Below are 24,492 nucleotides of genomic sequence, written 5' to 3'. Positions count from 1 at the left end.
TACCTTGGTCCGTCTAGATCTCAAGAATGTTTGGGACATTTTGTATCGCAGAATACGACAGGGAGATCCTCCAGTACCAAACCCTGATTGATGGAAACAGGCCCGCCATCAGGAATGGAACACTATACCTCAAGGACAAGGTCTGATACAATCAATGAGGCGGGTCATGGATGTTTTGCAGTCGGCGGAGATACACCATAGAGTGAACGGTTGTTGATGCTGGAGGATTGTATACTAGAATCTTCTAACTGACCGCCCTTGTTAAGGTCATATGTCCATAGTTATCAGCACTACAAAATGAGCAGTATTTTCTTCTCTGAACAAACTGCAGATCTTCGTTCTTTTTGCATTTGGATTTACCATTCCTTGGGTGTCACCTTATCCAGGGGGAGGTGGGGTAGCCTAGTGGTCAAAGCGTTCGCTCGTCACGCCGAAGACCCGGGTTCGATTCCCCACATGGGTACAATGTGTGAAGCCCATTTCTGGTGTCCCCCGCCGTGATATTGCTGGAATATTGCTAAAAGCGGCGTAAAACTAAACTCACTCACTCAACTTATCCAGATAGAAAGTGAAATGGAGGTTTAAATAAGTTTATTTTCTATGGGTAATGGTAACATATTGATGCAATAAAATCAGTGGGGTGTTGCGATACTTTTCCCATGTTTCCTTAGTTGGTACAAGTCTGTGTGGTGCACTCCCCATGGTCCCTAGTATGGTGATCAACCTTCAGTTGTTGGCGATCTATAACCCGTGTCTTATATTGTATTGTCCTATTTAATTAAACATTTTTAGATTTATTTACTTGTTTTAAATTTATATCTGTGATAATTATAGTTGTTTTACTGTCATTCGTTGACAGGTTTTTATAATTTACCTATGATTGTTATTAATGTATTACTTGATATAGTCACGATATGGCTGAAATACTCACTCACTCACTGTGTGGTGCACATGATAGCACTGTTAGTTATGGAACCCACCATAAGGTTCCATATTCTGGGGCTGAAGATGTGAGTTCTTGGATATTACATTTTATCAGCCACAGGGTATATTTTCCTACTTCAAAAGACGCACCCATTTTATTGACCCTGACCAATTAACCCTGACAGCGCACACACCCTGCACACAGTTCATATTTTTGGTAAGACAAACGATATGTTTTTATTTGATTAGATTTTCAAATTGTTTTTCAAAATAATAATTGTCTTTTCACTCAAACAGGAGATGGTTATGGTGCTCTGTAACTGTCATAGATATGACTGATGTTCTCCCTGCCTGTGGGCATTGGCTTGTTTAATCACGTTAGCCTTCCACCTGGACAATTGGCATGGTGAAAATAGCTGACCGATCTATCAGTGTAAACATCGGCTGTTTATCTGTGAACGTCATTAAACCGTACAGACAATTGTTGGTATTTGCACCATGGTGTTTTCCATCTATAATCATTGTGGAAATCGTATTATTGATGTCTAAATGTCTGCGACAACATGCGGACAATAGAGATGTCAACAGAGGGATGAATGTGAAACGGGACATGGATTGTTGGGCTACATCAGGCGGAACCGTTATTAGCATACAGCTCATTAGTGCTCAGTGAGTCTACGTGTTATCGGTTATAGTCCTCGTTGTAGTACAATACTGTCTAATGCTGACAGCTTTCCACGGGTTTCAAGCATGTACAATCATGGCTCAAATACGTTATCGTTGAACGGACCATACGGTATACGGGACATCGCAAATACAATCATGGCATCCCGACTACCCACGAGCTATATATGGCGAACACTGCGTCCTGAGTATAGTCGTGGTACATGGCACAACTATGACATCGCGAGTAAAGTCCAGGTAGAAGGTACCACTATGGCATCCCAAGTAAAGTCCTGGTACAAGGTACAACTACGGCATCCCGAGTAAAGTCTAGGTAGAAGATACCACTATGGCATCCCAAGTAAACTCCTGGTGGAAGGTACCACTATGGCATCCCGAGTAAATTCCTTGTAGAAGGTACCACTATGGCAACCCAAAGTAAAGTCCTGGTAGAAGGTACCACTATGGTATCCTGAGTAAAGTCATGGTAGAGGGTACCACTATGTCATGTCAAGTAAAGTCCTGGTAGAAGGTACCACTATGGCACCCAAAGTAAAGTCCTGGTAGAAGGTACCACTATGGTATCCTGAGTAAGGTCATGGTAGAAGGTACCACTATGGCACCTCAAATAAAGTCCTGGTGGAAGGTACAACTACTGCGTCGTGGGTAAAGTCCTGGTAGAACGTACCACTATGGCATCCAAAGTAAATTCCTGGTAGAAGGTACCACTATGGCACCCCGAGTAAAGTACAGGTAGAAGGTACAACTATGGCATCCCGAGTAAAGTACAGGTAGAAGGTACCACTATGGCATCCCAAGTAAAGTCCTGGTACAAGGTACAGCTATGGTATCCCGAGTAAATTCCTGGTAGAAGGTACCACTATGGCATCCCAAGTAAAGTCCTGGTAGAAGGTACCACTATGGCACCCCAAGTAAAGTCCTAGTACAAGGTACAACTATGGTATCCCGAGTAAAGTACAGGTAGAAGGTACCACTATGGTATCCCGAGTAAAGTACAGGTAGAAGGTACCACTATGGTTATCCCGAGTAAATTCCTGGTAGAAGGTACAACTACGATATCCTGGTAGAAGTAAGACAAGGAAGGGAACATTATAAATACATGTATATCATGTTATGGAGTACATCCCGTGAAGATAAGAAGTTGAACTGGGATCCTGCCACCCACAATTGCAGCATATTATCGTATCCCAAATTATGACGTCAATAATCGGTTGTCGTAGATTCGATTGATTACAGACCGCCGTCGTGTAGCTGGTAAGTGCAGCGATAAACTACAACCACATTTTGCGGAATACAATCAGGAATACAATATTGTCATTTTCGTTGGTTCCCATATACTATGTGAATTTGAACCTGATAAATCCAGCTGTGAGATACACCGCTATTATTTGGGATATCCTCACTATACCTATGTCCCACTCCCAGACCCTTAATGTACATATTGTATTGTGTTTCTCTTGTCCCAATCGCCTGATGTTATATTTTACTGGCTATATTAATGTTACTGTGACACATTTATGAAGTATATTTTTGTCCAACGTACCAAGGATTAGTTGTGCACAGAATCCTACAGTTTATTGGTTTAGGTTTCGCATGAATGGAATACGGTTTCCGCACCAGGTTGGCGGATATTGACCGTTGCTCTCATGGTAATGACGCTACTTTTACGCTGTTGGTATTGACTACTAGTTGGTATTACTGCTTATTTCATACTACTGACCTCAACTTTCATTATATTGACGTTTCTTCCATGGTACGCGCGATGGGGTAGCCTAGTGGTTAAAGCGTTCGCTCGTCACGCCGAAGACCCGGGTTCGATTCCCTACATGGGTACATTGTGTGAAGCCCATTTCTGCTGTCCCCCACCGTGACATTGCTGGAATATTGCTAAAAGCGGCGTAAAACTAACTCATTCACTCTTCGATGGTACTGATGGTATTGCTGTATTTAATTTAAGGACTCATACAATCTCGAACATGAGAAACACACCACATTACTGTCAGTATCGATACTATTTTTCTTCCAGAACATGCAAGTACAACCCATCAACGATGAAGATAAAGAGAAAGAAAAGCCACGTGGTAACTGTGTCACGTTCTTCACGTACTTTGCAGAAAGTACTTCGTTCATGGGAATACCCAAGATATGGGCGTCGCCACGACTTGTATTCAAGGTAAGATTTCGACTGAATGGACGCCGCCATTACCATCAGGATTTAAGCACAGTACACATGGGTTCTGAGAGTCCTGGATGTTTGCGACCCGGTGAATGATGACATTAACCATTTTGTGAGAGAGCGAGGCATTGCCACATCACCCAGATTATAGCAGAGGAAGGTTTTTTCAAGAAGTGCCCATCGAAGTAATATTCATAAGATGCCACTGCGCCAATCTTATCCAACTTTAAATTGTTCTTACGACATTTTTTGGAAGTAAATATTTATCCCAAAAATGAGATACTACATTCATATCTATTATTGATGATACTCTCTACATGTTTGGTTTGGTTGTTGTTTAACGCCGCCTCAGCAATATTCCAGCTATATGGCGGCGGTCTGTAAATACTCGAGACTGGACCAGACAATCCAATGATCAACAGCATGAGCATCGACCTACGCAATTGGCATACGATGACATGTGTCAACCAAGTCAGCGAGCCTGACCACCCGATCCCGTTAATCGCCTCTTACGACAAGCATTTGTTATTGAAGATCAATTCTAACCCGGATCTTCACGGGATCACCATAAGCATATATCATGAAACCGTACGATAAGACTCAGTTATTTACAGGCTGAACAGATTCAGTTATTGGTGACATGGACGTGGAATAATCAGAAAGAATCTTCGAGGGCTTCAGTCCTGCCCCAGAACGAAGCTAATGTGATACATGTGGTCTCACCTTAGGCAAGTGAGTCTGTTCAAAATTGCCTCTGTTCACCCAGCAGAAAATGGGTACCCGGTGGGATAAGTCAGGCAGCTTGGGTAATCCGGGGTAATAATGAACTGTGACATGCATGCGCTTAGAGCATGTCCTTCAGTGATGTGGATGAGATGCTATAAAAGTACTCTTATCATTATTATTATTATTATCATTTTCATTTGAAATGCATGTTTCCAGGTGATGTGGGCGATGTTCTTCCTGGCCGCTACTGGCGTGATGATCGCTCAGCTTGTCCAACTCTTCACAACCTTCTACAGCTACCCCATCAAGACCTCGGTGAAACTCGGCTTCACGTCTCTCCCGTTCCCCACCGTCACCCTCTGCAACATGAACCCCATCATGTTATCTAAGGCCCACATGTTGGACTGCAGTATACAGAAACTCCTGAAAATACCTTCTTCTTACCAGAGTGACGTAGGTTATTACTCTCGTTGTCCTGCCCTAAGGGTCTCTTTCTAATGCTGTGGGTAGAAAGAGAGTGCGGGATGGGGGTTGGGGTGGGGGTTGTCAGGTATGATCCTGTCGTCCTATCAATCAGTCGTCTAATTACTGTACAGAGTTGCGTCCCTTAGAAATATTTTATTGTGGATTCGAACCTAGGTACGCCCCGATCAGGTTCCTGGATTTGTCAGCACCACACTCATAAGGGCGGTGGGGTAGCCTAGTGGTTAAAGCGATCGCTCGTCACGCCGATGACAAGGGTTCGATTCCAAATATGAGTTCACTAACGTCTGAGATCTGCAATAATTCGGCCTTTCCACTCCTTTTAAGCTGGCACGCAATTACATATCCGGAATACCGTTAAAAGCAGCGTTACCTATTTTCAGGATCACCGTTGGTCCAAAGTGATAATGATTCAACACCACACGAGTTTTCCCCATAACATGACCTGCAACACACCCGACAGTTTATTGTTCTTTCGAATCTTCCCAACGTTTTCCCCATAACATGACCTGCAACACATCAGACAGTTTATTGTTCTTTCGAATCTTCCCAACGTTTTCCCCATAACATGACCTGCAACACATCAGACAGTTTATTGTTCTTTCGAATCTTCCCAACGTTTTCCCCATAACATGACCTGCAACACATCAGACAGTTTATTGTTCTTTCGAATCTTCCCAACGTTTTCCCCATAACATGACCTGCAACACATCAGACAGTTTATTGTTCTTTCGAATCTTCCCAACATTTTCCCCATAACATGACCTGCAACACACCCGACAGTTTATTGTTCTTTCGAATCTTCCCAACATTTTCCCCATAACATGACCTGCAACACATCAGACAGTTTATTGTTCTTTCGAATCTTCCCAACGTTTTCCCCATAACATGACTTGCAACACATCAGACAGTTTATTGTTTATTCGAATCTTCCCAACGTTGTTCCCCATAACATGACCTGCAACACATCAGACAGTTTATTGTTCTTTCGAATCTTCCCAACGTTTTCCCCATAACATGACCTGCAACACATCAGACAGTTTATTGTTCTTTCGAATCTTCCCAACGTTGTTCCCCATAACATGACCTGCAACACACCCGACAGTTTATTGTTCTTTCGAATCTTCCCAACGTTTTCCCCCTAACATGACTTGCAACACATCAGACAGTTTATTGTTCTTTCGAATCTTCCCAACGTTTTTCCCCATAACATGACCTGCAACACATCAGACAGTTTATTGTTCTTTCGAATCTTCCCAACGTTTTCCCCATAACATGACCTGCAACACATCAGACAGTTTATTGTTCTTTCGAATCTTCCCAACGTTTTCCCCATAACATGACCTGTAACACATCAGCCAGTTTATTGTTCTTTAGGATCTTTCCTGGGTGCCTCCCATAGCTTGACTTAAGTGCAGTTGGTTTTCCTTTTACCCAAGGAGTTTATCAAACGAGTTGTACGGTGACTGTTGTATTATGACAATATTTAGTTAGAACACCTATCCTACCTTAAGAGCTCATAATGTAAGATGCATGTTTGTACAAAGATAGTATTCTGCTGATATTATTATTTTGATTTTCTGAAGGATTGTGTGAACGCCACCGACGCAGTAGACCTGACAACCTTCACGGAGTACGTGTGCGACGAGGACGAGTGTTTATTGTTCCTCCTCCCAATGTTTTACCGATATTATGACTTGCGACACTTCAAGATTTTATTGTTCTTTAGAATCTTCCCAAAGTTTTCCCCATAACATGACTTGCGACACATCAGACATTTTATTGCTCTTTAGAATCTTCCCTGCGAGTCTCCCATAGCTTGATTTAAGGGGGGTTTTTACCCAAGGAATTTATCCAACGAGTTGTACTGTGACTGTTGGACACCGATCCTGCCTTAAAAAGAGATCATAATGTAAGATGAATATTTGTTCAAAGTGCGTGAGTGAGTTTAGGTTTTCGCCGCATTCAGCAATATTCCATCTATATGGCGGCGGTCTGTAAACAATCGAGTCTCGAGCAGACAATCCAGTGATCAGCAGCATGAGCATCGATCTGCGCGATGACATATGTCAACCAAGTCAGCGAGCCTGACCACCCGATCCCGTTAGTCGCCTCTTACGACAAGCATGGGTTACTAAGGATCAGTATTCTAACCCGGACCTTCACGGGTCCTTTGTTCAAAGCTAGTATTCTGCTGATATTATTATTTTGATTTTCTGAAGGATTGTGTGAACGCCACCGACGAAGTAGACCTGACAACCTTCACGGAGTACGTGTGCGACGAGGACGGGTGTTATGAGGAGGAAACGAGTGGCCTGGACGATGCTTTTGTCAGGAAGCAGATGATCGCCGACTATCTTGGAGGAGAGTATGAGTAAGGCAAACATTCATGTCATTTATCGTATTTCATCTACTAAGCGCTGGGGGTAAAGCAGCGGTTTAAGAAATAAGCACAGTACACCAGTAAGCGCAAAAAGCGCAGGGCCTCTAATAAGCGCCGGGTCTGTAACTCCGTTGAAAAAATAAGCGTTCGAGCATTTAGTTAGAGGAAGTAATTAGAGGTATATACGATGTCACATAAAAGTAATACTTGCTTATCAGAAAGTAGTATATGTGAAAGGCGAGGAAGAAAAATCTTTAAACACAATGGCATATCATGACAAATGGGACCCGGCATACTTCTTCGCACAAGTGAGTGAGTGAGTTTAGTTTTACGCCGCCTCAGCAATATACAAGCTATATGGCGGTGGTCTGTAAACAATCGAGTCTGGACCACACAATCCAGCGATCAACAGCATGAACATCGATCTACGCAATTGGGATACGATGACATGTGGCAACCCAGCCAGCGAGCCTGACCACCCGATCCCGTTAGTCGCCTCTTACGACAAGCATGGGTTGCTGAAGATCAATTCTAACCCAGATCTCCACGGGTCTTCGCACTTTACAGTCAAAATATTTCCATGTTCATAAATAATCAGGTAATCATGCGTTTCGACAGAATATGTTAATTTTACAGAGTGTGCTATTATTCACTGTATTCACTCACATTTCGTCATATGCTCATTGCAGAGACATCCGGCAGAGCGTTGGCCATGACCTTGAAACTATGCTGATAGAGTGCTCTATCAATGGACGAAAGTGCAGTTCCAGGTAAACATAGACATGTGTTAGGTTGAAGATAATAGAGAAAACAGACTTTTATTGGTATCCATGGATTGCCATCATACAATTTAAGTTAGCTAATGCGTAATATATTTTGTATCTTTATCGTTTGTTTTTGTTTTGGGGGTTGATATGGGTGTGCGTTCTTGTTTTGGGGTTTGTTTTTGTTTTGGGGCTATATGGGAGGGGGGAGTGGTGTTCTTGGTTTTGGTTTGTTATTGTTTTAGTGGGTGATGTGGGGGGATTCCTGGTTTGGATTGTTCATTTTTATGCAACACATGAAAGAACATGTTCTGGGTCATTGTGCACTTATACTTATACTTATACGATTATTATATGTAATGGTCCTTGTAGTGGAACTCACGATCACAAGTACAAATGCAAATGGGATCCTAGTTTCTTTTAATTAGTTGGTTCTGGGTTGCTGTTAACGCTTCAGGTAAGCTGCATAATTTGCGCAAAATACTCAAAATATCTCACCATCACCAGTTACCTTTGAGTCGGGTACAAATTATCAAGCAATCATTACAACACACATACACCAGTGGTATACTAAATTTATCCTTTTTACTAGAGGGATTATATTTCATAACAGATATGGATTTGCTGATCGAAATTAGACTTTACATATATATGTGAACTCGCGTATTGCTAATGGGAAATGGCAATCTCTTTTGTACGTTTGTGCAACACACGAATAAGAAGTCACCTGGGACAACATATCGAGCAGATTTATATATATTATAATATACACAGATCAAATCAAAGTGTTTTATATCCATTGGGATAGAACCAAAGGAGCAGTTATATAATTCCCAATGATTGGTCTGGCGAAACAGCTATAATGAAGAGGTCTTTGCATATGTTTATGTCGGGTGCCACCGGTGGGGCAGGATACGCTCACCTTTCGCGAACACCTGGTATCATCACTATTTCATAGTGATTCATAAACACATGCTCTGGCATCGTACCGCATGGTGACAATCACTGGATTGTCTGTTTACAAACAACATTGTACAGATGTAATACTACTGAAAAAATGTAAGGTGAGGTGAGTTGAAATTGGGTTTAACGTCGTACTTGAGAATATTTCGCTCATATGACGACGTGCATGCGTGCGTATGTGTGTGTGTGGCTGCTTGTACTAGCCCAGACTGAAGCTGGTTTTATAGTGCTAGCCCACTGAGATACCATGCCGCAGTGAAGCATTAATACCCCACTCAGACACATTATACTGACTCCGAGCCGACCAGTCCTTGTTGTACCCATTAATGCCGAGCGCCAGGCAGGGACCAACAAGTACCATATTTTAACGTCTTTTGGTATGACGCGGTCGGTGAAACAAATGTATGCTCATGATATAGTCACAATTGTACAATTGACTCTGCTTTTAGCAGAGATTTCTTATGAATGTCAAACGTGTTTTGTCGCTTCTATTTGCAGTATAATGGTAATGTGTATCTGGGCCTTCCACAGGTAGAGCAAGTTGAGTACAAACCGATACAAATGTTGCGCAGAAGGTCAAAGGTCATTCCAGTTTTACATGTGCCAACAGTTAAACCAGTTATATATGCTGTTCACGTGCGAAAACGTATGCGAAAACTATATCAGTGTAATCCTAGTCATACGTTTATTCACAGTATCTTAAATAATTACTTGTGTTGCAATGTGCTCTTCCAGTCAGTTTGTTATCATCTAATTGTGTTTGTATTCTTTAACTAGACTTCATGCTACGTCAATAAACATACGTAACATAAAAATAAATTCAGGTTACTTTGATCTTCAAAATTATGTCCAACGTTTCGCTTTCCAGCAACTTTACGACGTTTCTGTCCAGAGATCTTGGAAACTGCTACACTCTCAAGAACAAGGGATTCAAAGCTACGAAAAGCGGACCAGAATCAGGTAAACAGCGAGTGAGTGAGGTTTTACGCCGCTTTTAGCAATATTCCAGCAATATCACGGCCAGGAACACCAGAATGGGCTGCCCACACTGTACCCATGTGGGGAATCGAACCCTGGTTTTCGGCGTGACGAGCGAACGCTTTAACCACTAGGCTACCCCACCGCCCCTAATCAGGTAAATACATAGCGGAGTACGGGTCTCACGTGTATGATCCGACGTGTTGAATAGTGTTGAATGATTCTGGTTCAGTGTCGACCATTAACGTACCGCAAAGACACGCCAAGAATACCACAGACCAAAGACGTCAATCATTCACATCCACCATTTTTTATCATGTTTCGCAAAATGTAAGAAAATGGAAATTAATTTGTTACGTGTATTTAAACAGAAGATGATCAAGTCAGCAATAGTGCCGGTCATGTTCGAATCCTTGTCCATGCATGTCCGGTTGTAGCTGAGCACAAAAACACATTTTGTCTAAAGCTTGAAACTGAACAGTTATGATTATGTGTTTTAATTGTCTGACATTATATTATAATAAATTAACACTATTCAAACATGCTAAAACTCAACTCACTCTCACTCACTCATCACTCATTCATCAATATTTCAACCTCTTAGTCTTGCATTGATAATTTCATTAAAACATCAAAATGAAAACCGGACTTCATATGACTTTTTCCACCTCTTAGTCTTGCATATGTAAACCAATATATATACATATGTGCCAAACACGGCAATTTTGTACATAAAATGTTAAATACCTATGCTTAAAAACTATGGGAAGGGAGCGCGGGTAGTCATTGATTTTGTACATTAAGGGGTCACTCAATATGTACATAAATTTTAGGGGGCGGTCATTCACATTGTACATCGTAAATATAATCAAACATCGTAAAAATCATCATCATCTAAAATATCTGACAGAGAAAGATACGTCGTCTCCTCCATTTTACCAGACCCGTTAAGGTCCGGTTTAGAATATTGATCTTCAGTAACCCATGCTTGTCGTAAGAGGCGACTAATGGGATCGGGTGGTCAGGCTCGCTGACTTGGTTGCCACATGTCATCGTATCCCAATTGCGCAGATCGATGCTCATGCTGTTGATCACTGGATTGTCTGGTCTAGACTCGATTATTTAAAGACCGCCGCCATATAGCTGGAATATTGCTGATTGCGGCGTAAAGCTAAAGTCACTCACTCACTCCATTTATAAAAATGCTTTCCATGAATACTGGCTCAAAATGACAACGTGGTCGACTGGACAGGAGCCACACGACTAATGCTGATATGACGAACGTGATAATCGTGCACGGGCGATACATTCGGCACGTGCCTACACGTCTGTGCCGTATTACCTCTGGTGTGCGACCATATAAAACACTGAACACAGCAGAAACTAAATCCCACACTGGCGCTGAGAAACAAGAGAGACACAACATGTTATATTCTGTTGTAATATGACGAGTTCGAAACTCCTATACTTACTTAAGTCAAAACAAAGAAATTCAGAGAACTAAATTTAGTTGCATGACATATCGTCATGTGTTTAATATACAAATTACGGTCCATTTTACACCCGAGCAATCATTGTGACACAAATAAGGACTTTTCAAAATTTACTTTTATTGTTATTTTTCACCTTCACAGGAAGTTCTTTCATCATTGTCGTGGTGTAAGTAATAGTGTTGGGAATTGGTTGAAATCTCACAATTGATGATTGCATCATTACCAACGAACAATCATCGACAAAAATTGGTTAGCGTCATTTTTCAGATTTTCTTATCCAGGTTGTTATTGCGGATATGTATAACATGATGCAACTTGCTACTTTAAAGTGATGACTAATATATCTTGAACATAAACTTCCTTGAGTCTTCAAGAAATATTCAGTCATGTGTTTTCAGTTAGTGAAGTGAGTTTTCTAAGAATTAAACACGTTTTCAGGCCCTGACAACTTCTAAGATATGTTCCATTGTCAAGTATTTCAAAGACTAAAACAGTAGTTCCAAAATCGTTTATGTTCGATTATGAGAAAATGTGATCGATTGCTTGGTCGTTTGGTCACTGCGACCAGTCTTCAGTTATTTAAATTAATCGGAACACCACTAGTAAGTAAGTTACTAAGTACGCTTCGCGGCTCGTAGTATTACCAACCAGTTCGTGGATTAATCCGCACATACTCAACGTATAACTTGTACATATACTTCTTCTTTTTCTGGGGTACTGCTTCAGATCGGAAAGTAGACGTTGGTAAATGCTGCAACAGTTACTAATATTTGTAATTATTTCTTAAATGGAAATATTAAATATTTCATGCAATTCGATATATTGTTCTTTGAGTTATCAAGATTATTCCAAAGGCATTTTACTCAGTTCTCGATTTGTATATAAAGTGGAAATCGTCCTATTTCCTGTATAACCCGGTGTTAGTGTTTGAAACTCGCAGCGTGACTCAATAATACGTATTACTTGCAATCTCTCTCCATGCACTAAAATTGGTACAACTGTGTGAGTGAGTTTAGGTTTACGCCGCTTTTAGCAATATTCCAGCGATATCACGGCGGGGTATATCAGAAATGCGCTTCACCCATTATACCCATGTGGGGAATCGAACCGGGTCTTCGGCGTGACGAGCGAACGCTTTAACCACTTGGCTACCCCACCGCCCGGTACAACCATGATATCAAGGTTTAAGTAAACTGTCTAACGATTCATTAAAATGCATTTTCTTTGCTAAACAGAACGTTGTTTTAGTTGTACAAGTGTACTCATGAATAAAATCGACAATTACCCAAGAGTCTGATCGATGTTCTCACAGATACTTTTACAGTTAAACAGTATTTATAGCGGAAACGACAATGGGATGATGTTTTCTGTTAAATTGTTAAAATCGAACACGCAAAGTTTAAATGTGTACAAAGCTCAATATTATACGGAAAACACTAACTACACATTAAATGGCAACATTATCCAAGTTACACACTCGATTAGGTTTTTATCTGATATTATACCCCTGCCATATTTACTAATAATACGGAATATTAGCGCTGATAATTGCTTGAGTCTCCTGGATATCGCAATTTTATTGTGTTGGTCATGTTTTCATTATTTGGAATGTTCATACTTTACCCACACGGATCAGAACATCCATTAGATGTGTTTGTATGTTTGCATTGAGTGCATTCTGTTGCGTAATGTAAATACAGAATTCAATCAACTGTAAATGTTCGCCCTACACGTTCCAGAATGTGTTGATCAACACCAAATTTCATTGAATGTCGGAATGGTTATTTGTTTGCTTTCCGCGACTGATAATGTTATGCTTGTCAGTACTTCGAAATATTGCGACAGAATGCCTCTAATGCAATGCTGATTTGCTCATGGCGTCTTTGTGAGAACATGCATTCTAATTGTAGATTATTTTCCATAGAAAGTCATTGTAGTTTTACAAACTAGCATGAATCAGCAACAAAATAATCCTGAGGACAGATCAGGATACAGCGCTGTAGTAGGCGCATACTTTGAATCAAAATACAAGTAGTAGTAGAAGTAGTCGTCGTAGTAGTAGTAGTAGTCGTAGTCGTAGTAGTAGTCGTCGTAGTCGTAATAATAGTCGTCGTAGTCGTAGTAGTAGAAATAGTAGTCGTAGTCGTAGTAGTAGTCGTCGTAGTCGTAGAAGTAGTAGTAGTCGTCGTAGTCGTAATAATAGTCTTCGTAGTCGTAGTAGTAGAAATAGTAGTCGTAGTCGTAGTAGTAGTCGTCGTAGTCGTAGAAGTAGTCGTAGCAGTAGAAATAGTCGTCGTAGTCGTAGTAGTAGTAGTCGTCGTAGTCGTAGTAGTAGAAGTAGTCGTCGTAGTCGTAGTACTAATAGTCGTCGTAGTAGTAGAAGTAGTCGTCGTCGTAGTAGTAGTAGTAGTAGTAGTAGTAGTCGTAGTAGTAGTAGGAGGAGTAGTAGTAGTCGTAGTCGTAGTCGTAGCGGTAGCGCCATACAAAAATGATTTACAGGGAAAGGTCTCGCCAGTTTTAAAATAAACCTATCTTTTAGTATTATTCTGATCTCATTAAAAACATGTCCTACATTCAATATTCCTCCAAGGATTATCCATGGTCATCAATTTGGAGTCGGAAGATTTTATCGAAACCTTCAAGACGGGGTACGGCCTGAAGGTGGTGATACACGACAACGGGACACGCCCCTTTCCCGGGTCAGAAGGCTTCACGGTCTCAGCGGGTTCTGAGACAAGTATTGCCATGAAACTGGTACGTCCGTGTAATGTACCCTTCCTCTGCCCTTCGGTCTCTCACGCGCTTTCTCCAGTTCCCGCCCTCACTATCCCTCTCTCTCTCTCTCTCTCTCTCTCTCTCTCTCTCTCTCTCTCTCTCTCTCTCTCTCTCTCTCTCTCTCTCTCTCTCTCTCTCTCTCTCTCTCTCTCTCTCTCTCTCTCTCTCGTACAAATGACTTCGTTACTGAAACTGTATTTATTGGAAAATCACAGGTAAAGATCGAGCGACTTGGAGGCAGGTATGGCTCGTGCAATGACAGCGCAGAATTCGAAAGAAAGTTTGGCGTGGCCTATTCAGAGCGGGTGAGTATGGGCTTTTCAGAAAGAAAAATACATCAATAAAATCTAGCCAGTAGCTTTACAGAGATTGAGTGAGTGAGTATTTGATCTTTATCGCCACAGCAACAATCTTGCACGTGCTCGTAGCGAATACGCTTTGAGTGAGTTTTACGCCGCTTTTAGCAATATTCCAGCAATATCACGATGGGGGACACCAGAAATAGGCTTCACGGATTGTACCCATGCGGGGTCTTCGAACTCGGGTCTTCGGCGTGACGTGCGAACACGTCCTTAACCATACACATCGTTTTCTTTGTTACAAGCCCGTTCGATATATGCTGATATTTCAGGCATGTCGGGAGTTTTGTCTGCGCAACTTTGTGATAGAGTCATGCAAGTGCCAACCGGAACAGGAGGCGTCAGTCAACAACTCAATCAAGATCTGCACCACCGACACAGGTGAGAAAACATGGGAAGGTTGATGAGGGAAAGAGGCGCTGGGGTAGCCTTGTGTTTAAAGTGTTTGCACGTCACGCCGAAGACCCGGTTCGATTCCCAACATGGGTACAATGTGTGAAACCCATTTTGGGTTTTGGTGTCCCACGTCGCTGGAATATCGCTAAAAAGCGCTCTAAAACCACACTCATTTACTCACTGGGAGGTAAGAGGGTGTGTGTGTGGGGAATCTATGATCAAGCTTTGAATCGCTATCACAATAGGTATTAGGGGCTTGGAGTGAGGGGTGGGTGGGGTGGGGTGGGTGTGCCCTGCAGTATGAAAACCAAACATGGTTAAGTAGACATCAAATGGTTGCAAGGGGATTAACTCCACTATCAATATCTGTACGTATACAAATCTGGCTATTGTTGTAAACACTGACGTACAATTATATGTACATACCCAGAGCGCTGTTATCATTTTCTGAAGAAAAGTGTTTTGGTTGGAACTTATCAGTTATCAGTTAGTCACTAATATCCATGAAGAGGTATTACATCTAGCAGGAGCAAACGGACTAGTAAATATGCCTAAATGAAAAGCCTAAAACATCATTTCCATTATTTCTTGATCTCTTGGTGACATGAACCAAATGCATTATGAAATAAATATTTCTCACATGTCTGACAACAATCGTTTACATTTAATGACGTCGAGGTTGTTATATCAGTTGTCGCGTCCTTACCGACAAAGATTGTAATTATGAACACACAATGCCAAAGGCATGTGGAAAATAGTCAGAGGTAACATATGCTTTATGTAATCCCATATAGAAAATATAGATTTGTATATGTCATGATGCACTTGGTGTCCAAGGAATGAAGAAATGATAGAAATGATGTTTCAGGATTTTCGTTCCACATTTTCTAAAAGTGTAATCCACAGAATGACATATATAACTATAATCCCTTACAGAATGGAATTTCGGTCTCCGAAATTTGGTTTGGTGACAATGTTTAGCTCATCGTCGATAATCAAGGATTATAAATAACCTGGACCCATTCGCCACGAAAGCTTTTTTGAGTCCATTTGATGTGGACTGTAAGTATGTCCGTTCAGTCACACTGTAGACGAGAAACAATCTGTACAACGTCACTGTTTGTGACAAATGGACACGCTGACGAACTTGTTGTTGCTAATGGGTTCAGTGTACTTGTATTTATCTCACAAGGTTGAGGATAGCCTGCGTGTTCTTCTTTCAGAGTGGAAGTGTGAGGACCAGGTATATAACAAGTTTATAGATGAGTCCAGTAAGGGTCTGGATGTCTGCAAGTGCGGCAGTCCATGCTCGTGAGTATATATGTGTACAAATGGTAACAGCAACATGTTAACTTGTTACAGTATCTTTGAAGCCGTTTAGCACAGGTCTGAGGAGATCTGTATATCCCCATACGGCAAGGGTATGTCCAGTTTCAGAAAACCGTATTACAAAACCTTTCAAAATTCCTTGATCCGCCCATGCTGAAGATCAATATTCTAACCCGGACCTTCACGGGTCGCCACTCAATGATATTTAAGACTACTCTAATGGCAGCACCTTATTCCTTATCTGCAAAACTGCTGACGCGGCGTTCGCAATGTTCGATCACTTTTCAATGAATGTTTTCAGCTGTTTAGAATAGCTCTTTCAGAATGTTAGAGTATTCCTCTTTATCATAGATCTCATTTCATCTTTTTACTGCGATGAAACTGACAGAATTGGCCTTCAGTAACCCATGCTCGACGTAAAAGACGACTAACGGGATCAGGTGCTCAGGTTCCTTAAATTGGTTGATACATGTCATCGTATCCCAACTGCGTAGATCGATGCTCATGCTGTTGATCACTGGATTGTCTGGTCCAGACTCGATTATTTACAACCGCCGCCATATAGCTTGAGTATTGTGGAGTGTTTCAAACGGAGAAACAAACTAGATGCCTCGACAACAGAGACATAGACATGGAATATTGCTGAGGTTAGCGTTAACAAACAAACAAACATTAAGGCATGAAGTCTGTTCATTTACATCGCAAGGTGATGGTTTTGGTGTTCTGGGATTTCACAGGAATCCATCTGGCGGATAACAACAAGCGAACAGATCTCTATTACTCAAAGTTGGTCCCTTTTAGCAAACTAATCGCAGCGCTCCCAGACTTCAACCTAGGTTAACAACAATCGTTGCGCTGAGATCGGTGGTTGGGCCACATTGCCACCTTGCACCAGAACAGCGCTAATGCGTCAGTGTATTAACACAGAGTAAGAGTGCTGCCATGGCTTTGTGGGACGGGGTCCTCGGTCAATGTGCACAAAGAGCGATCTTAATGCTACACTGCGCAATAGTGCAGTGGTAAAGCGTCTGCCTATCGCGCTGAAGGCCCGGGTTCGATCCCCGGTGAAAGCAGAAAGGTTCGGGTCCCGAGGTGGGCACATTTGCGTAGTATCCTTGAACAAAATGCTAACAGCAACATGTAAACTTGTTACAACATCTTTGAAGCCGTTTAGCACAGGTCTAAGGAGATCTGTTTATCCCCATACGACAAGGGTATGTCCAGTTCCAGAAAACCGTATTACAAAACTAAATTTAAGACTACAAATTCCTGTTTGACAACGGTACAAGACTCTATATCAAAACGTCGCATGGACAAAGCAGTTGTTGTCCATAAAGTTTGTTCAATATTGTATGTCCCAACTTCTAAAATGCCACTCAAAGTGAGTGAGTGAGTGAGTGAGTTAGTTTTACGCCGCAATCAGCAATATTCCAGGTATATGGCGGCTGTCTGTAAATAAGTCTGCACCAGACAATCCAGTGATCGGCAGCATGAGCATCGATCTGCGTAATTGGGAACCGATGACATGTGTCAACCAAGTCAACGAGCCTGACCACCCGATCCGTTGAAGTCGCCTCCGTTCCAGAGGAGAGTCTGGGTTCGAACACACACCCACCCCTCTTTAAAATGACTTAAGACCATGAAGATTTTTTTCGTTGGCGGAGTCAAGGGTGTGAACAGTTTGTTTGTCAGGGATTCGATCCTCCTGAACCCCCTCCTTTCAAAATTCCTGGATCCGCTCATGCTGCAGATCAATATTCTAACCCGGACCTTCACGGGTCGCCACTCAAAGACATTTAAGACTACTTAAGACACCTAAGACACCTTATTCCTTATCTGCAAAACTGCTGACGCGGCGTTCGCAATGTTCGATCACTTTTCATTGAATGTTTTCAGCTGTTTAGAATAGCTCTTTCAGAATGTTAGAGTATTCCTCTTTATCATACATCTCATTTCATCTTTTACTACGATGAAACTGACAGAATTGGCCTTCAGTAACCCATGCTTGCCGTAAAAGACGACTAACGGGATCAGGTGCTCAGGTTGCTTAAATTGGTTGATACATGTCATCGTATCCCAACTGCGTAGATCGATGCTCATGCTGTTGATCACTGGATTGTCTGGTCCAGACTCGTACAACCGCCGCCATAGACTCGATTGTGGAGTGTTTACAGACCGCCGCAAGATAGCTGGAATATTGCTGAGGTTAGCGTTAACAAACAAACAAGCATTAACGCATGAAGTCTGTTCATTTACATCGCAAGGTGATGGTTTTGGTGTTCTGGGATTTCACAGGAATCCATCTAGCGGATAACAACAAGCAACCAGATTTCTATTACTCAAAGTTGGTCCCTTTTAGCAAACTAATCGCAGCGCTCCCAGACTTCAACATAGGTTTACAACAATCGTTGCGCTGAGATCGGTGGTTGGGCCACATTGCCACCTGCACCAGAACAGCGCTAATGCGTCAGTGTATTAACACAGAGTAAGAGTGCTGCCATGGCTTTGTGGGACGGGGTCCTCGGTCAATGTGCACAAAGAGCGATCTTAATGCTACACTGCGCAATAGTGCAGTGGTAAGGCGTCTGCCTATCGCGCTGAAGGCCCGGGATCGATCCCCGGTGAAGGCACCAACGTTCGGGTCCCGAGGTGGGCACATTTGCGTAGTATCCTTGAACAAGATGCTTAGATCCACATTGTCTCAGTTCACCTAGCTGTGCAATGGGTGCCCGTGAGGATGTGCTGGCAATGTGTGCGTTTAGTTCATTGCGCCTAACAGGCAGCATGGCTGTATGACTGACTGACTGAGTTTAGGAGTTGCAAAAGTATTGGAAAGTACGATAGTGTCCTATCGACCGGCGGGATAGTAATGCTACGTACCGCGCCGTGAGCAGGGAGTTGATGTATTGTACTGTGTCCTATGACCGGGGATAGCCATATAGCGCGTGACTATTATGAGCGCCATATACGTTATATTAACAGTAAACTACGATGCCTGGACAAGGATTTAAAAACGTCGTAATGCTAACATCGCTTGGGGCTTACCTTCATGTCTTACGGTAGTAATTGGTATTTCAGGGAATGGTATGTTGTTCTATACGGCACACTTTATCTGTTCCAGCGAGAAGGTCTATGAACCAAGCGTTACATCTCGACTGTGGCCAGTTCTTCAGCACGTGGTAGGTAGTATACTATGGACATAGCTTTCAGGCATTTGAGGTTTCGCTCAGAGGATTTATTGGCCGAAGTGGCATAATGTATGTAAACAGAACAAATATTTGAGAGACGTTCAATATCGTGTGACTGGGTTGCAGATTTAGAACCATATCGAGATTCTGGGAAATAGTCCTTCCTGCGTGAGCGTACTCGTGAAGATCCGGTTTAGAACTGATCTTCAGTAACCCATGCTTGTTGCAAGAAGCGACTAATGGGATCGGCTTGTCAGGCTCGCTGATTTGGTTGACACATGTCATCGTATCCCAGTTGTGTAGATCTATGCTCATGCTGTTGATCACTGGATTATCTGGTCCAGACTCGATTATTTAGAGACCGTCGCCATATAGCTGGAATAGTGTTGGGTGGGACGTAAAACTAAACTCACTCACTCAGGGTGGGTAACTGACTGATTGACAGGCTAACATCTTCATACTTCATCTTCATCGGCATTTGCGGCTGAATTCAGCATAGGGGTGATCTGCGTCCTATTTCCCTGGGACAAAGGGATAGCCCAGTGGTTAACACATTTGCTTATCAAGCCAACGGCTTTGGTTCGATTCCGAACACAAGCACAGAGTGCGAAACCCATTACTGGTGTTGCCCGTCATGACATTGTTGGGATCTTGCAAAGAGCGGCGTTTATTCTATATTCAGTCACTTAAAACTTAATGATATTTCTTCTTCTCATTCAACAGCGTACGTTAGAACAACAAACATGTTTGATTGACGAGTTTAGCCCGAAGTGCAACTACTCAGCCTATGACTTTGAAAATATCGAACTGAGGACGTGAGTAACTTTGTCCGTCGATTTGAAATCAAATAAGCTCCAGGACAAGAGCACACGCACACGCACGCACGCGCACGCACGCACGCACACACACACACGCAAATCACACGCACAGTCACACACACACTCACACAATCGCAAACACAATCATACAGCCCCGATAACAGGTTCCTGGCACAGCCAAGGGACGCCACTCTGCATAGTGAATTGTGCATACTTGCTAGACAACGATACAAGAATCTGTATCAAAATGTCGCATCTTCCGAATAAAGAAGTTGTTCATCCATAAAGTTTGTCCTTATCTGATTCTCCAACTTCTAAACATGCCACTCAAAGAAGTGTGCCGCCTGCCCTCCTGGCTCTGAGGGCAATAACAGCGTATTTGTCGACACTTATCAATACGTATCCCTGTTCCTGTTTTCGTACTTTGTACATACATATTGAAGATTCTAAACGTGATTATTTGAAAGATGAATATGTTTAACATATCATGCTTATGTCGTCTTCATTTTCAGAACATCTTTTTTAAAGCTGAAGGTGTATTTCAACAGCTTGAACTTTGAAAGCATAAAGGAAGAACCGTTTTATGATGTAAGTACAAAAGTGACGATTTGATTAGCATTATGGGAGAGAGAACGAGAGAAGGAGAAAGAGAGAGAGAAAGAGAGAGAGAGGGTGGAAGGACGGTGTTTGGACAGTGATGATGTCGAACCAAAAGTGCGAGGAGGGGCAGGGGAAGGGTTCATGCCAACGTCGTGCCAGTTTCATCGCAATACTTATTTCAGAACCGGCGGAGACCGTGAAACCTTCAGACCCGGGAAAGGGGCGTGTTCCGTTGTCGTGTATCACCACCCTCAGGCCGTACTCCCGTTTTGTTTGTGTGTGCGCGTGCGCGTGCGCGTGCGCGTTTATGCATGTGTGTGTTAGCATGTTCTTTTAGAATGTTTAGTTTATACGTGTATGGGTTTGTGTGAGAGAGTAAGTGAGTAGATGGTGAATGACCGAGAGAGAGAGAGCAAATGGACACGAGGACTGGTGAAAAGACGGAAGTGAGGGCGGAGCGGAACAGAGAGGAGACGGAGGAGAGGACGGGGTCTTCCCCGTTGAGAACGAATAAGAAGAGAGGAGAGGTGAGGGCGGAGAGAACGGGATGAGGAAGAAGCAGGAGAGATAAAACGAAAGAGAGGGGGAATGGACGAAGGCGACAGAGATTTAATGTGAACCTTGGTTTCCACATCGTATAACAAAACAATTAACACCTGTTCTGTTCCAGACTGAGCGCTTCCTGTCCGATATCGGAGGTACCATGGGTCTCTGGACTGGTGCATCTATTCTCAGTCTGGCCGAGTTTCTGGAAATCCTGCTCGAGGTGCTTTTCTGGTGCTTCTGTCCAAAGTCAAAGTAACCGGGAACCAATTCCGATGTCAAATGGTTTGATGTTTGCAAATGCTGTTGCTGTTGCTGTTGATGTGTTTTAGACAAAACAAATATGAAAACCATGTGAGGAAAGTCAACAACGTTTCGTGGAACGGGGCTAGTGATATTGTGCGTATTGCCAAGGAGCCGGGTTGATTCCCAGGCTCGTGTCTTGTGTCCCCCTCCTGATATTTGTCGAATTGTGTTAAAAGCGACGAAACAATACCCATCCACTGATTACCCCCATTGATCAATCCAGGACTGGGCTACAGCTACGAACTGAGGTTATACCACCAGTATATACATATATAAGGTGGTAATACTACCTTAGCGTAATGATCGGGCTGGAACCGCTTGGGTAAACGTACCAGAAGCCGTACCCTTGATAGAGGAGTGAAGTCATTGACGCACGATGGAGTAGATACTGGTGTCAGTGTCCCGGGTGAAAAAATGTCCGGATGAGGACCCTCACGGGTGACAGTCATTCACAGTGTTGTTTTCTGCATATGTTATGTGTACCATTGGTTTCCATTAAATTGAAACGGTATTGTTGCACCTGTTTTCCTTGAAACAGCGGTAGAACAAACTTAAAGATCAAATGATCTCTGAACCAGGTATGTTTTCATACATATTTTCTCGTCACCTATCTGCGATCTGTAAATAATCGAGTCTGGACCAGACAATCCAGTGATCGACATCATGAGCATCTGTCTACGCAACTGGGATACGGTGACATGTGTCAACCAAGTCAGCGAGCCTGACCACCCGACCCGGTTAGTCGCCTCTTACGACAAGTATGGGTTGCTGAAGAGTACTAATTTGTCTGAGCTCGTCTTGCCTTAGCCTGACCAGCAGAGATACTACGCTGCCTTTTAACTCAAACTCAACCTGACTCAGTGCCGAGCAGATCTTATTATTTCCTTAGTGTCGAGCAGCAGGCTGGGTGACATAAAGTACCATCTTGTAAAGATACGTGGTACGACGAAGTGTCAAATAGTACCCCTGGTATGTCATGGTTGTCTGTAAATGTTCAAATCTGGGCCTGACAAATGATTGGCATTACGATGCATGATGACACAATTTTGAGGCGATTACATGCAATTATGTTAGAAACTAACTTTGCGCTACGACCGTCGTAAGCCTATGTTGAGGTTTGGAAATTAATTGGATCATCTTGGCTAAGGTTGGCCTTAGCATGGATTAATATTGCTGTGGATATTCAGTCACGGTTGGTTGGTGGTTGTTTAACGCCGCACTCAGCAATATTCCAGCTATATGACGGCGGTCTGGAAATAATCGATCGTGTCTGGACCAGACAACCCAGCATGAGAATCGATCTACGTAGTTGGGTTACGATGACATGTGTCAACCAAGTCATCGAGCCTGACCATCCGATCCCGGGTATATTCAATCACGGAGGGGGGAGGGTTTCACGGCTCTTCTTACGAGCAATAAGATGGAACACAACATAAAACACCGTCTGACCTCACTCAACCTGACAGGTAGGATGTAACCCTGATATTTCCCATGCTGTGATGCTGATGCTCGTGTGAGTAGACCAGGAGATCCTGCTGCTTATGCCATGCGAATGCTAAATGACGTGCAGAGATGCCCGAATGTGGCAAGATGAAGATATGTCGTGTCATTCATTCATGAGTGAGTTTAGTTTTAAGCCGCACTCAGCAAAATTCCAGCTATATGAAGGCGGTCTGTAAATAATCCAGTCTGAACCAGACAATCCATTGATCAACAGCATAGATCTAATCAACTGGGATACGATGACATATATCAACCAAGTCAGCTAACCTGACCACCCGATTCCGTTAGTCGCCTCTTACGACAAGCATGGGCTACTGAAGATCAATTCTAACCCGGATCTTCACGTGGCTCATTTATATTCATTTACTTTCAAATCATCTTAAAACACAGCTAAATGTCCTTTCAACATACAAGGTATAACACGCAATGATATCTGCAAAAAGGAATTAATTCATTTGTAGAGGTGTTAGTTATTAGAAATAACGATATGATGTATGGTCGAAAAGGGGGGGTATAACAATGTCACATCAGGGTGAGACCACCATTTGCGTTGACAGACTGACTGAGTATGGTTTTACGCCGCTTTTAGCAATATTCCAGCGATATCACGGCGGAGGACATCGGAATATTGCTAAAAGCGGCGTAAAACAACACTCGTTCACTCACCCCAAAGGCAGAGTTGACTCCCTTAGACACACCACAACCGTTTGAGGTTGCCTCGATTATGTTTCTAGGTTTAGAAATGTTATGCCAGTGCTTGTGGGCTTACGTCTATAACTAAGGGCTTTCCTGACACATTCAGTTGTTCAAAGCGGAGTTAAACTCAACTCATTCACTCACTCACTCAGCCATTCTACATTAGAATTTTATAAGTGTTAAATATTTAAATAATGTGCTTGTCTTTTGATTGATGGAAATCTCTTATAGGGGATCGACGGACTGTTTATCAGGATACCATGCATGAGTACTGAAAAAACGACTATACACAAAATCTCATTTCTACACCCGGGGCGGTGGGGTAGCCAAGTGGTTAAAGCGTCGAAGGGTACAATGTGTGGAGCCCATTTCTGGTGTCCCCCGCCGTTATATTGCTGGAATATT

At 42.6% G+C, this 24,492-nt stretch overlaps 1 protein-coding gene across 1 annotated transcript in view; it reads left to right on the top strand.

Annotated features, from left to right (window-relative positions):
• LOC124291643 (degenerin mec-10-like) overlaps window positions 1-21,994 on the top strand; it is a 29,240-nt gene extending 7,246 nt beyond the window's left edge. Inside the window, exons 2-14 of the mRNA XM_046728694.1 lie at window positions 3,635-3,781; window positions 4,727-4,963; window positions 7,216-7,367; window positions 8,066-8,146; window positions 9,972-10,063; window positions 14,165-14,328; window positions 14,565-14,654; window positions 14,981-15,089; window positions 16,328-16,415; window positions 19,555-19,612; window positions 20,345-20,436; window positions 20,952-21,027; window positions 21,710-21,994. Coding sequence (XP_046584650.1) covers window positions 3,635-3,781; window positions 4,727-4,963; window positions 7,216-7,367; window positions 8,066-8,146; window positions 9,972-10,063; window positions 14,165-14,328; window positions 14,565-14,654; window positions 14,981-15,089; window positions 16,328-16,415; window positions 19,555-19,612; window positions 20,345-20,436; window positions 20,952-21,027; window positions 21,710-21,841 — 1,518 coding nt within the window. The 3' untranslated portion in view covers window positions 21,842-21,994. The remainder of the gene's footprint in view (window positions 1-3,634; window positions 3,782-4,726; window positions 4,964-7,215; window positions 7,368-8,065; window positions 8,147-9,971; window positions 10,064-14,164; window positions 14,329-14,564; window positions 14,655-14,980; window positions 15,090-16,327; window positions 16,416-19,554; window positions 19,613-20,344; window positions 20,437-20,951; window positions 21,028-21,709) is intronic.
• Window positions 21,995-24,492: the final 2,498 nt, after the last annotated feature.

Source organism: Haliotis rubra, unplaced genomic scaffold (assembly GCF_003918875.1).
Source record: "Haliotis rubra isolate DU_JTF1 unplaced genomic scaffold, ASM391887v1 Scf499, whole genome shotgun sequence".
Taxonomy (NCBI): domain Eukaryota; kingdom Metazoa; phylum Mollusca; class Gastropoda; order Lepetellida; family Haliotidae; genus Haliotis; species Haliotis rubra.
The sequence above is the reverse complement of the archived record's forward strand: the minus strand, read 5'-3'. Positions and strand labels throughout refer to the sequence as shown.